The 15,041-nt window shown below is 33.7% G+C and overlaps 2 protein-coding genes across 2 annotated transcripts; both read right to left on the reverse strand.

The window, feature by feature from the left end:
- Positions 1-82: 82 nt before the first annotated feature.
- On the reverse strand, positions 83-1,084 carry LOC133175584 (E3 ubiquitin-protein ligase TRIM45-like). The gene has a single exon (XM_061310701.1). It carries the CDS (start codon positions 1,082-1,084, stop codon positions 83-85), a length of 1,002 nt encoding a protein of 333 aa, XP_061166685.1.
- A 6,345-nt stretch (positions 1,085-7,429) lies between these two features.
- On the reverse strand, positions 7,430-9,133 carry LOC133175585 (uncharacterized). The gene has a single exon (XM_061310703.1). It carries the CDS (start codon positions 9,131-9,133, stop codon positions 7,430-7,432), a length of 1,704 nt encoding a protein of 567 aa, XP_061166687.1.
- Between the last annotated feature and the right edge of the window lie 5,908 nt (positions 9,134-15,041).

The raw sequence follows: 15,041 nt of genomic DNA on the forward strand, positions 1-15,041 counted from the left end.
TCTGCTGGGATGATCCCAGACCTGGTTGTGATTGACTTACGTTCAGAAGTGTTATTGATGCTGTACAGTAAGTAACTTCTGGTTATTTTTGTTTGCCCGAAGATGGCAACAAGTTCTTCTTTGGTGGTTTTGGAGGGACTGGTGGAGAGAATTTAACTTCTGCTAATTTTTGATTGGCTTGAGGATAAAATATAGCTTCTGATGTATATTGTCCAACTGGAGGAATAGTTTCCTCTTCTGGTGATTCCTGTGTTGTCTTCATACTATAGTCATCCTCCTCTGACGTAGGAGAAATTGACAATAAAGTTCCAAAGAGTTCAGGAAGTTCTTTGCCCTGAATTGCCCCTGAAATGAATTTAGGTACAGATGGCTCAAGTTTTTGTGGAATCTTTTTATAATCATCTACAATGGATCTTACATTGATTAATGCTGAAATGTCATTAGATGTGGCAGCGGTATCAAGTGAACTAATTTCAATTTCCATGTCATCAATTTGTTTGTTTATCTCAGCCAAATGTTCTTTTAAAGTTTGTAACTGTGACGCTTTCATTTCATCAGCTTGAGATTTAAGTTTCGAGACAAGTTGGTCAATTTCTTTATGCAGGTTATTCCCATGCTCTGTTATAGTTGTTGAGAGATCTCCATATTCCTCCTCTAACCGACTTATTTTGATTTGTACATCAAAGGTAATGCTCTTGTAGGTTGGATAAATTCTTTTATGTAATTCAGTTTGCTTTTTTTTAATCATATCTTGCTTTTCACTGAGAACTTGCAAGATTTTTGATAACGTATGACTGAAGTGATGATTCGTTGCTAAGCAACTGTGACAGACGGGAATATCACAGTGTCTGCAATACATCGCACATTGTTCCTTCTCGTGGGAGGCACAATTAGGGTAGTGGGGAATGGCGTTCCTTAACTGAAATTTGACCACTTTGTGATCCCTGGAATCATCCTTTGAGATGTGTTCTCCAACACAGGCCTTGCAGAGGTTGACAAGGCATGTATCACAGTACATCTGTACTATAGCAGTCTCACACAGATCAAATCGAATCACGTCCTGGGCAGTGGTACGGGGGTACATGACCTAGACACTGTGGATCTGAAAAAAATAAACACTATAGGATTTGTTGTTTATCACTAATAAGTATTTCATTTAACACCATGAGATTAATCTCTTTTTAACGAATAGAGAAAAGCCATTGATAATTGCGAGATCAGGATATTTTTCTTAATAGAACCTAATTATTTATAATTATTATTAAACTAAAACTTATTTACATTTTGGACAATTTTAAGGTATTCATTTTGAATCGTTTCCTCCACGTTGTTGACATATTGAAATATTTTAAATCAAAACTATTAAAATTGAAAGATTTACTTGAAGATCGAAATAATTTTCAGCACAGTAGTACAAATCTTATCAGGTTACCCCTGGTATTTTTATTGGTTATATTGATTTCTCAGTAATAAGAGTGGAATTTTATGATAATCTTATTATATCCTGAAAGGAAAAAGAAACGCAACACAATCTGTAGTACCAACTGATGCACTGGAGCTATAGACATCGTTTTTGCATATTTACAGTCAGTTTGAATTTCTTGCAATCAAGGTACGGCTGACAGAAGTTTCGGTGGGTCTAGTAATTGAATTGCCTATAGAAAAATGAAGTAAAAGCAACAACTATTGTTGTGCAGCTTGTAAATTTTTTTTTCATCATAGACCATTTAACAGTTGTCAGAGAGTAACGTGAAAAGTTTCTAACCAACTGTGACGATGACTTTGGCGCGTGCAACGTCACATATAGATAAGGCTTTTTATCCTGCCAGCTGTGTAATCGCCACAGCATTACCGATGAAACCGATATTTAATACAGTAGGCAATCATAATAGTTACATTCGCCCTAAAGCTTAAAGAAACCGATTGCCTTATTTTGGTCTCCTAACTCTCGAACGTTACGTCGGTACTACTTTCACTTGCGTACGTATACGTGGTATGCCTACTTTTTCAGCAACTTGATCCAGGAAATATAGCAAGAGTTTGTCAAGACTTTTTTTGCAAACATTCACATTTACGAAATCAACAGGATTCCGTAAATACTATCTTTTTTTTTCTCAAATCGAAAAGCTGCGGGACTAACTAGACGGTAGGGTTTGAAGGCATCAGAAAGCCCCAGACACTCCCAACCCCCAACCAACTAAGCACTGCCCTGTCAGAATGGTTGAATAATATCCTATCTGAAAGATAAATGCACTGATAAAATCCAAGCAGAAAAAATCAAATCTGTGATAGATGCACAAGAGAGATGAGAATTTTTATTTTCTCTTTTATGGGGGTACTGTCATATACTGACATGGATTTCAAAACTCATTAATTTTCAGTCAAAATCGCATATTTTGATTACTTGTTGGTTAATGATGAATTTATATTTTTGATGACGATACTGGGAAAAATGTTTGAAAAAAACACAGCTGTTATTTGCTTTAAAACTTTACCATGAATTTCTTTTTCCGTACAGTATGTTATAAAATTATAGTACAAATATTACTTAAAAAATCCTCAAAAGAAATTCCAATAATTGTTTGTCGAGTCATTTATCTATAATATAAGATAACAATTACATGTAGGTATCTAAATCCATCGAATCTAAAAATCGTAAGGGACATGGGAACTTAATAGGGAATAAGTGGAATTAATATGGTACATGTATATCTATATCAAATTTAAACCATACCTACCAGTGATTTTTCTACAACAAATTTAGTCCGAATATTGGCCCTTTCCCCTGTCAAAAATTACCAAGTTTTTCCCAATTTAAGTTGCTTTTTTTCTAAAATAAAACCATGATGAAAAATATAAAGACAATTATTAACAACATTCAAAGATTAAACAAAATAAGAAAGTTTTAAAATTTAATGTAGAACTGTGTCTAAGTTGTTATTTTATAAGCAATAAATTGAATAAATGGTGTTAAAATTACTTATATATTTCATTTTGCCTGTAAATTAAGTTAACAACAATTTTACTGATTTTTCCCAAGCTGGCACAAATGTCGATGATTTTTCCCAATTGTAAAGGCCCAGGCCCCTTTTAAAAAAATGTAGAAAAATCACTGCCTACATGAAGATTGTCAAATAAATAAAAGCATGTAACATTTCCTAAACAACTTATCAGTTATGAAGGATTTAATTGTATGAATATTATTGACAGATATCAACATTGGCAATTGTAAATATTTTGCAATAAAGGATCTCTGGTAAAAAATAAAAAAAAGAACAAAAAACAGGTACTCACTAACAGAGCATGACCTTCTACTCAAAGGTAAAAAGGACTGAACATAATTGACATGTCAACCCTTATACTTTGGATTTGGATATGTTTCCTCCCAAAAATTTGAAATTGAATTGAAATTAAAATGAAATTTTTCATTAATTTAATAATATCGTACGTCCAATTTCATGGCGGACGTGTACACGTAGGTAGATTGCCAGAATCAGTCATAGCATTTTTACAAGTCACTGATGCATTAATTTAATGTATGACTTGTAAGAAATATAATGAAGCCATATACTAGACTTTGATTACAACTTGTGCACAATTTTTTATCCATCTGTGGAAAGATTAAAGAAATGTTAATTTAAAAAAAATGTAATGAAAAAAGAATCCATACCAAATTATTACCTACCTGACTACTAAATAGTAAATGGCGGCTTTATCTTGTTAATTTTCATTGAAAGTCTAACACGATTGGTGTTTTAAAATCATGTGACTTGCGTGATTGTGACATTTATCTGTTAGGTGTTTTCTCTCCCTACTTCAATGTTTCTGGGAATATACAATGTACTTTATTTAATCTCCCTTGGCTATGACGCAAATTAAAAAAAAAACCGTGAAAGTGATTTTTTATAGGTTACCTATCACCAAATCTGTGTGAGCCAATTTACTCAAGTTTACCCTGACAATTTTATCCATCTATATGCCTCCAATGAAGAACATTTAACTACAGCGTTTTCATTAATTATCTGTATTCTGTTATTCAAATAATTTCTTAATTATTACTAAATGTACCTCTACATAATTGGGGTTTAATTGGTTGTATTTGATAGTTTATCAGAACTGCACTATGCAAATTTAAAAATATGATAGATTGATTGTTATACAATTTGTATTCAAAAACTTGAAAAGAAGAAGTCACTTGTTGTGGCCTTAAATTTGATAATTAAATATATCGACGTCGATTTATCAATTATCTTTTTTTTTTTTAATTTTCATTCCTTGTTTGATACGATATATCCGATTAAACTCAAAATGAAATACACATCTTAATTGTATTTGCCCTTTTTAAAATCTTTAAATATTTTCTGATGTTATCTGATGACAAAAAAGTGCATCGCTAATACTTACTTTGATGATACATGTGTAAGTTACCACTGGATTTTTTTTAAAAAAGAATTCTTGCGTAAAAGTACATTAAACTATGTTTATTTATTGAGAGGATTTTCTCTGTGCTGTCTGAAATCTGTTGTAGAGACCTTGCTATCCTCTAATAGTTTTTTTTAATGATATCTTGGAGTTAAATTTTAGATGATCCCAGGTAAATGCTATCAAGTAGCAATTTCATTCTGTAACGAACCCAGTATAGTGACTTTTCTCTATTCATTCTTAAATCTCTGTGTGCAACCGGACTCTCTCGACCCTTTTGTATGAATGGTACGTCAATGATGTAACAAGAGAAGATCCCGGGTGATGGCACAACGATTTCATCCTTCAAAGAGTTCAGTATAATTGTTTTGTTCTGTGGAAATTTATATACGATTTTGCAATTTTACCGTTCCCTCTAAGTTTGCAAATGAGTGTCAGAGATGAAGTGGTAACCCACGAGTGCTTTTTTTCTTAATTACTTGTAAATGTAGTAGCTTTTGCAAAAAAGGATTACCTTCAAGGTTTATTAGTTATATTTTCAAGGTTTTGTCCTAGTGTTCTCAGCCTAACATTAGCATGTTTTATTCCCTTGACTTTTTTTGTTCAGTTGAGGCAAATAGAGTAGCAGTTTCATCAGGTACGATTAGTATTTCATTTTGGACTTAACCTCTTTGTTTTGCTCACAATTTGTGCTGGTTTAATAATAACGATTGAAGTCCTTAAATGTGTAGTAATTAAATAATTATACCCAAATATATGTAAATAACAAGTACACCTGTTAGTAGTTTTACTCTTCTTTTATTCTTATGTCCGGAAAATGGCCAATAAAGTGATTGATTTCACTACAGTATTGGAGTTTTGTCGATTTATAACAAATGAAAAGCAAACAAGTGTTATGTATATTTATAGAGTAATTTGGTCAGAATAATCCAAAATGCCTAGCAAAAATCAATAACACGATCTAAAACTCACAATTTTTATAACAAAACAATGTGGCTATAAAAATAACAGCTCAGAAAAATAGAGTGTCCATGGTTGGTTTCAACTCTAAAAAGATCGTTTATAAGTAGCACCGTCTGCTGTGAAACACAGTCCCGATAAGTAAAATGTGTTCAGCAAAAGGCATGAATGCTTAAAGTTCTGTATACTTTGTCGACAGCGTGGCGCTGTGGATAGAGCGTTTGCTCTAAAGACGCGGAGGATCCTTACGTTCGGATTCGAATCTAACTGCTGGACTTGGAGACCGTATAAACCGAGGTCCCGTGGCTTTGTAGGTGTTGGCACTAAAAAGATCACTCACTACTCAATGGCCCTGGATGTCGAGTACTTTCGACTATTAAAGATTTTATAGCTGTTCAGCCATGACCTTTGGATCACGTCTCGTGTGTAGGGCTAACGGTGGATATGCCCGGTCGACAGGAGATGCTTACCCCCCCTATGCATGCACCTGTTCCCACGCAGCTAGGTTAAGGACCACATACTTACATCAGCCTATTGTTCGGGAAAAAAATTATAAAGACATTTTTAAATATTTACATTTGCTATGTTTTTTTTAACTAAGCCAACTATGAAATTGATTTGAATGTCATTTTCGTGTATACTCACGCGTAGAAATATGCACGGAGAAACTCAAACTAAAGTGACGTCACAATGAGCTACAGAGACGTTAATAATAATGTAAACGATATAGGGCAGAGAAAAATTCAAACATTGAGTATATTTTTGGTGCTTTTGAGCATGTTAAATGTAAACATATGGTATGTTTTTAAGTTTTGTTTGAGATATCAGTGCGTACATCACACAGACTTGCACGTAGGCATATTTTTCATGAATCGCTAGCGCGCTTCATGAAATATGCCTACGTGACAAGTCTGTGTGATTTACACACCAATAACTCACACAATACTTAAAAACAATCCTTTAATAATACAAATTAAAGGAATCTCGATGAATAGATGCTAATACTTTTATCATACACGCTATAATACCTCCCTTTTCATTAATAATGTAGAAATAAATCGACGTGCATTTTCCCCGCTATAATAACACTATACGAATGTAAAATGAATGCCAGCTTGTGATCTCGCTGCACTGACTGAGATGACGTCACTGACTAGTTTGGCATACAGTGTCTATGTACTTGATGCGTGGATCAAACATTTATTGTATCTTGTAAATATGAAAAAAAAAAATGAATCAAGCGGGATCTAGACAAATGCAGACATATTTTTCTATGTATTAATCATTTTCTTATAGTCCAAATAAATTGAAATTGTATAAACCTCATTTAAACCGTAAGAAGACACATTTGTACAGTATCATACAGTAACTTGTACAGTAACATACAGTAACTTGTACTTTCACACACAGTAACTTGTACTTTCACATACAGTAACTTGTACAGTAACGTACAGTAACTTGTACTTTCACACACAGTAACTTGTACTTTCACATACAGTAACTTGTAAAGTAACATACAGTAACTTGTATCGTAACCTGTACAGTAACTTGCACAGTAACATACTATAATGACAGTAATCTTGCTCACATTACAAATTGAATGCGGAGCAAATATGAAACTCTTAAACATCAGAGGTGGTATGAGAGCACGTGTGGGCCTCTAAAACACCAGATGACATGTAGGAACAAGAATCCGCCTGCAAACTGACACACCTCTCATAAGGCAATTGTTCCGGTCAGATAAACATAGTAACCCGTGGACATTTCATACCGTGAAGTCCATAAATATTTAGTCAATAAAGAAATCAATGTACCTACAAATTTATGGAAAAAAGTCCTTTTTAAACATGTTTTAAAGTCTGATTTTGCCTTCGTAAGTGTCTCAGGTAAATTTTTAATTGCATGGTTATTTTTTACTGCAGGTATTTGATTTTCTTCACATGGCTCAGTGGAAAAAATGCTTTTAAATCTGTGACAGCAACAAACAGATTGTCTTCTGAATCTGTACACAATCCATATGGTTCATGAATTCGGAGACTTATGAAAATTAGAAACTGTCCATCTTGGTCCATAACATGGACACAATTATTATCATGATGTGACTTTGACTGTCTGAAGTGATTCCTCTTGGACTGAATGGTTTAGTTTTTGGGGCAGATGTATTGCCAGCGTATTTGAATCTACGTTTTCCAGCCTGATTGACGACCACTACTGCTTTAGCTCCACAGTCAGATACACAAATATCATGGTTCTTGTTCTCACATATGTATTTATCAGAACTACCAGATGAATAAAAAGGAAGACCCTTATCATCAAACTGAATGCTTTGTTTCTCTGCGGCGAAGGGATATGGTTTTGTTTCTATGAAAACATTATATCGCACAACTTTTGATTGTGTTTTGTCATCACTTTCCATGGAAACCAAAAGGTCACCACAGGAACTTGTACAGACACCTTGGGGTCTCCAGGTCTTCAATCTGATCAACTCATAAATTTTTTCAGATATCAGAATGTTCACAGTTTTTGTCTTGTAATCAGTATAAACTAGTCGTCGATCTCTTGTTATTACTATGTCTGTTGGGGTTTTCCTTGACTTTGTTTTAATTGAATTGACAAATTGTACAGAACCTTCATTGATGCTGTAGAGTGTCATGGTACTGCTGTCTCCACATGTCCAAAATTTGTCATCACCCAGGCATGCAATATTTGTCTCGATGCCAAAAAACTCCATTCCACTAAAAATATCTGAACAAAGCAGCTTTTTGCGTATGTTTTGGGATCCATATTCTGATGATTCCTGTTTTTCTATTAGAGAAGCTTCTACTTCTGATGATTTCAGAGACAAAGTAGAGGGGGATACAATGCGCGTTGATTTCTTTTGGACTAAATGAATTGAACTAACTTTCTTTGATTCTTTTATTTTCTTCATACAGTATCCATGCTTTTCTTCTGTAGGAGACAATGATGACAAATCTCCAAAAAGTTTAAAAATTTCTCTGCCTTGGAATGTCCCTGGATAGAATTTAGGTACAAAGGGCAAAGGTTTTTGTGGAAGCTTTTTATATTTATTTACATTGTATCTCACTCTTAATAGTCTTGACATGTCATTAGAGTCTACAACAATATCAAGTGAATCAATATCAACTTTAATATTTACAATTTTGTCGTTAATTTCATCCAGATGATTTTTTAAAATGTGTAACTGTGAGGTCTTCATTTCATAAACTTCAGCTATAAATTTATTGACAAGTTTGTCAATTTCTCTGTGCCAGTCCTCTCCATGTCTTGTTATGGCTGTTGAAAGATCTCCATATTCCGTCTCTAACTGACTCATTCTCTCTTTTACATCACATGCAATGTCCTGGTAGGTAGGATATATGGACTCATTTAATTCAGTTAGTTCTTTCTTTATCAAGTCTTTTCTTTCACCCAGAACATGCAAGATGTTTGATAATTTGTGTTGGAAGTGTTGATCAGATGCAATGCAAATGTGACAGACAGGAATGTCACAGTGCCTACAATACATTTCACAACGTTTTTCTCCATGGGTGGCACATCCAGGGTAAAGAGAAGTGAATTTCCTTGACTGAAATTTTACAACTTTGTGATTCTTAGATATACTAGTTGAGATGTGTTCTCCCACGCAGGCCTTACACAGGTTCAGAAGGCATGTATCACAGTGCATTTGTACAACAGCAGTCTCACACATGACACAGCGCATCACATCTTGAGCACAGGCGCGGGGGTCCATCACTGTAAATCTGAATAAATAGTAAAAGTTTAAGGTTTGTTCATAAATATTTGAATGAACATCATTTGAGAAAGTCATAGAAAATCACATACTGGGTTGTTTTACGATAACCCATGCCATTCACTCTGAGTTAAAAAAAATATTTGGATTTTTTATTTCAGAAATGCTTGGAAGTACCTTTCTTTATCTGAATTTAGAAAGTATATTTAAGAGAACCCATTCAAAATGTTTGTCAAAGGATCATTATTAAAATATAAAATTGTATAGATTGTTATTGTATCTTGAAGTTTCTTGCAATAATGCCCCGTGCGTTTCTATCAGCACCACCACAGATATTATTACTCTTAAGAGAATTATTGCCAGCCTTATTTTAACTTCAGAGATTTCATGTAGACAGATCTAGAGAAAAGCAAATTATAGCGTCATTTGAACTAGATATACTCAGGGATCTTGAAAGAAAAAAAGTTGCATATTTGTTTATTTTGTTTTTATGACAAAATTTGAAAGAGAGTAGTGGTGAATGGAACCCAGTACAGGTAAAGTGCGCATGTTTTGTGATAAAAAATAAATTTTTATCAGAATTGTGACCTTTTTTAATACTTCACTGATATCGGACATATGTATTATCTTTAATTACTACATTGGGGACGATTGGGCTTTCCATTTAAACTTGTCACATGATTGACAGTTACGTGAATTTAGATAATATACATGCAGCATTGGGGTTACCTGTAAATTTCAAAGGTGCAAGGGCATAACCAAGTTAAAACTCGAAAGATTAGTATACAAATATTTCAACGCACATTGTAGTTTGTGGAAAGTGTTTCGATCTTATTTAGATTCTACTATTTCATTGTTAAAATTACATTTGTAAGACTATTTCATTGTTAAAATTATATTTGTAAGACTGATTGCTGAATGTTTCGCTGGTCAACTGCTTTAAATATAGAAATAATTATTTCATTTTCAAGATTTCCACAGGGTCGCAGCACTTTTCAAATATCTTAATACGTCTAGGGTTTATGTGTAAAAGCTTATTAAGATCAATTGTGTGTATGTCCATGCACTAGATCGCTTTATTAAGACCCTTATATTAACCTCCAACGTACCTACATACAAATTTACAACAGTATCAGTTAACTAAGAAATGTACGGAAAGTATCTGAAAAAAATCATAAAAACATCAAAGTTAATAACCTCTTAAATATCTTGAAATAATATTTTATCTAATGATGAAATGCATTTTTCGTTGTGAATATTACTTGATCCACTTCTCGCTGCATGCAAAAGGCATCAAATGTTATGGAATGACGTCACCTCGACAAGTGCATCGCGATCAGTTTCTTGTTCTGCTATATGGGATTTAACTAACGGCAAATCAGCATGTAATACTAAGTTTTAATGTAATTCAAAAAATCCCTATAGTATAAAATCATATTATTATTATTATTTTTTTTATAGAATTGTTAGTTTTGTATGATGGCATCATTGATCTTCGTACAATGTTTAACGTCCCATTCGAGAATTTTTCACTCATATACCGGTGAAGGGTTTCAAATTTAGACGTATACTCGGCACTCAGGGCCATTGAGCAATGAGGGTTCTTTATCGTGCCAACGGCCACTGTGATACGGGACCTACATTTTAAAGGTCATATCCGAGAGACCCCTGACTTTCATTTCTAATGTCGGGCGCTTGGCGAAATAACAGTCACTACCTATGTTTACGTCAAGCGGCCAACGAGAATCGAACCAGGGTCTCCCGATCACGAAGCAAACACCCCGCACTAGGCTACCTTGACGGGTTATGTCATCATTGATATTTCCGTATAGATTAGCCTCCGCCTTCTTTTTGTAGCCTTATCTGTGCTACGAAGTTATTTAACAGTAACACCCTTTCCCTTGACATAGAAAGTGATGTAAAATAGAAAAATAAAAGAATTCGTACAGATTGGAGAGTGGTATTGCAGAAAATATCTTAACCTTTTCCGTTACTTGAAAGAAAATGCTATTTAAAGAAGGACAAATATTGTGATATTGCTATAAAAAAAATTAAACTTAAAAAGTTACCTTTATTTTATGATTGCACTCTCTGCCGACCAAAATCACAAAATCTAACCGCTCACATGACACTCACGTTATCATTGTGTCAGATTTGATACATACTTACCTATCAAGGTTGATAAAGCAATATTTCAGTCCTCGCTTATTGTTTGTTATTCCTATCAAAGTGTGTATATCTGCAAACATTTCCCACTTTTCTTTGCATTAATCTTTAAATCATTTATATCCAAGATATGAATATGTGCATCAATACTAGTATGTTCATAATACTAAATTAAAGTAATGAAAATTGCAATATAAACCAGAAAGAGCAGTACTGGAAAAACATTTCTCTGATAATCAAAATAATTTGAGATTTAGATAAATTACTCTTAGACCATTTTAATATTATGTTTAGATGAGGGAAACTCCAGTTTCTTTGCATACTTCAAATGTTCTGTTTGACCTCATAATTATATAATTATTTGTATTTGTTTTTAAAATTCTTGCTCATGTAGACTGAATATTAATTCTGTTGGTGTTCATCACTTCTTTAGGGTTGTATAGTGAACAAAAGACAGCTTTCGATTTTCATAATGATTCTGCTAAATATCAGTGAAATTCATGTAAAATAAATACATGTAATATATACTGGAGATTCTTTATTAAAATAAAAGTAAAAAGTAAAAAAAAAGTTAAATTTGATCGAAAAATCCAATGTTTTTTTTTTTAAATATAGAATGGGAAACCCCACCAGTAGGGGCACTGCACAGGAATCTGGGGATTACTTGGAGGGGTTGACACTCAGTCTTACTGAGAACAACCTAGAGAACATCTTGACCTTAACAATGATGCTACTGATATAAGTTTTGTATATTTTAGAGCAAGCTTGCAAATAAGATCAAAATACTCTTATTAAATATTTTTGTTAAAAGAAAATACCGTTTAAAGAAAAAAAGAAATTCTATAAACAATTGGCACCTACCATTGTACAAAAGTCAATTAAAATAATAAAAATAGGGAGCAGAGTAAACACAGGCCTCTAAAGTCATAGGAGCTGGGACAAATTTGGTGGATTTTTTAATTACGTTTGGAGCTTGAAACATTCATAATTTTGTGCTTGCAGTCCTTGCTGACCAATTGAGGCGAATCTGTGTCTCATTATATCCGTTTCACATAAAACTCGCGTTAGCTACCTGACAAATACGATGTCTGCTGACCTACCAAAGTAAATGCAAGCATTATACAAGTCCTCAGCAGTCCATTATTGGTGCTTATTCCTACCATTGGCACATGCATATATTTCCTACTAATCTATGCGTTAAAATCTAAATCATGGAACCCACAGATGACGGATCAAGGTTGTTGAATCCATAATCAGTATTACTATTATATCAAATCAAATACGGGAAATATTGAAAGTTGGACGAAATAACATTGCAAAACATTTTTTATGTATAAATAATGCGTTCCGTTTGTACTTAGCATACTGATTCATTACACTTGAGAGGGTTGTTGCTGTAATTAAAAATAGGAAATACAATCCCAATATAAATAAAGCATCTTTGATCAATTCTGATGCATTTATTAAAACATTACAGAAAAGATGAGAGGATATTTTGCAAACTAGTAAAAATTTCAGAACAAAAGAACATCCGAAGGCATTAGGCTAACAAGAAAAAGAAACGATATGGGAGTATATATGTACGTCCAATTCTCATGAAAAATGTTTGAAATTAGTTTTAATTTTTACCTATTATTTATTTATGCAGCACACACTTCAAGCATAAGAAAAAAGTAATGCATGTAAACTTGAATGTCTTTTTTTAAGTTAAACTTCTTTATTAAAGATCATGTTATTTACATGATAATAAACATTACTTCTATAAAAAAAATTCAACTGTTTAAGAATTTTTCCGGATCTGAGTGTTTTTTTCTAGATCAGAGACGTTCCAGAGCTAATTGCAAACCTTAAATTTTGAGCTCTGTTGATCCACAGTAAATAAAAGATTATACTTCATGAGTGAGCATTTTGTAGTACTGAAATTCCCTGCATCTATAGATAATAGACTAATTAGGGCTATGACGGTCAGACGAGTTTGATAACCCTTGCCAATATAGTTCAGCATTTTTCTCCTTTCCTGTGACATATGGTGCCGTGCCATGCACTGGAAGAGACAGGTGAAAGTCCTGCCATGGAAATGTCCGGGTTGATGTCTTTGATGGCAAAAGACCTTTATGGAGGGAGGAATGCGATCGTCGGTGGCCAGATACCTCAGATGGTTGATCATTTGACTGAAAATTCAGGGGGCCCGAGTTCTAATCCCGGTCTGATTCCTTGCATTTTTTTCATTTCCTGCTACAGCACAATTATAATTAGTATTGTTGAAGAACTTATGTTTTGAATACTGTGGTTTCATTAATATTCGTGGGCATCAATTTTCGTGGATTTAGTAAAAATCACGGTTTCGAGGAGACGTTAATTCGTGGATAATGGTCCGAACAGAAAAAAATGTCATCTTTTCATTTTTTTTTTCTCTCGCGGTATGCTTTAGCTGGAATTTTCAAGCCATTTACAATGTTAAGAGTACGTAAATATTTTAAAACAATTACTAACAGTGCAGGTGAAAACTCTTTAATTTATTATTTATATTTTACTTATCTGTATTTTTAAAAGTAGGAACCTTCAAGCGTTTACAACGCAGTACACATGGTATAACAAGAAAGGGGGAGGCATTCCAAATACCGTCTCCACTGTAAGACTATGAACTCGAAGGGCCAATAAAAATATCGGATATTGAAACAGATTTTTAAAAGAAATATATTAAAATATACTTAATTTTATTTAATTAATCGATGTTTCGGGGAAAAGATGTGCAAGTATCTCAAAATATTAATCTGAATTTCATCTTTTAGGCGCACATACGGACGATAATTAAGTGTGGCAACATGATATTAAAAGTAACAAAAATTAAGTATTGGTGTTCGATACTTATTTTCACATGCACGGCGTGTGTTTCTGGGGTTGACAAAGACATCCAAATCCCCTTGTTTGTAGATCATCCACGCTCGCTGGATAAGACTTCACGCTTAAACAAGCAAGTCGTGTCGTCCACGACAAGCAATTAAGCCGTGAAAGGCTTCGAAATTTGCAGGAAATGCGCAACATACATACATACATATAGAACGTGCCACGTGACTTTGTGTATGGACGTCAATTTTCGGTGCTCCGAGTTTTGAGTAAAAATGCGTAAGAAACAGTATGAATTTGTGCCATATCTTGATGGAACTGAATAAAATGACTGGAAATAGACAAAACAAGCAGAAGAAGAGGAAAAAAGTCTAAAGCAGCAGCAGTAATAGCAGTAGTGAAGTCAGTCCCGATTTTAAATATTTCAAAGCCGAGGACACTACTTTGAACAGTAATCACGAGCAGATCGAGCGAGATATAACGGTGAGTGATTTACTGAATCAAGCGAATTCTGTTTTATACGTGTCTACTGGGGAACTTAATGATAGCACTAGAAGTGAAACTGACAGTGAATTAGTTAATAGTGTATTCGATTCATTCACTTTCCATGACAAGTCACTGGATAATATAAATATGGCGTCAAACCAAACAAGCTCTGACTCTGTTTCAGGAAAACTAGATACACTATTATCTGTAGTCCTTGATTTAAAGAATAATCAGGAAAGTATGAAGCGCATGTTTGAGTCATAGTTAGACAGATTAAAAACAGATTTGATGGAAAATGTTGAAAAAAAAGATTCGATCATTGAAGGATGTGATATCTTTAGACATTGTTAGAGAGACAAATCGCACTGACCAAATTCTCACTTCCATACAATCCATACAATCACGTCTG

This window comes from Saccostrea echinata, unplaced genomic scaffold (assembly GCF_033153115.1).
Source record: "Saccostrea echinata isolate AGI-Se365-2 ecotype Australia unplaced genomic scaffold, CSIRO_AGI_Sech_v1 ptg000063l, whole genome shotgun sequence".
NCBI classification, from domain to species: domain Eukaryota; kingdom Metazoa; phylum Mollusca; class Bivalvia; order Ostreida; family Ostreidae; genus Saccostrea; species Saccostrea echinata.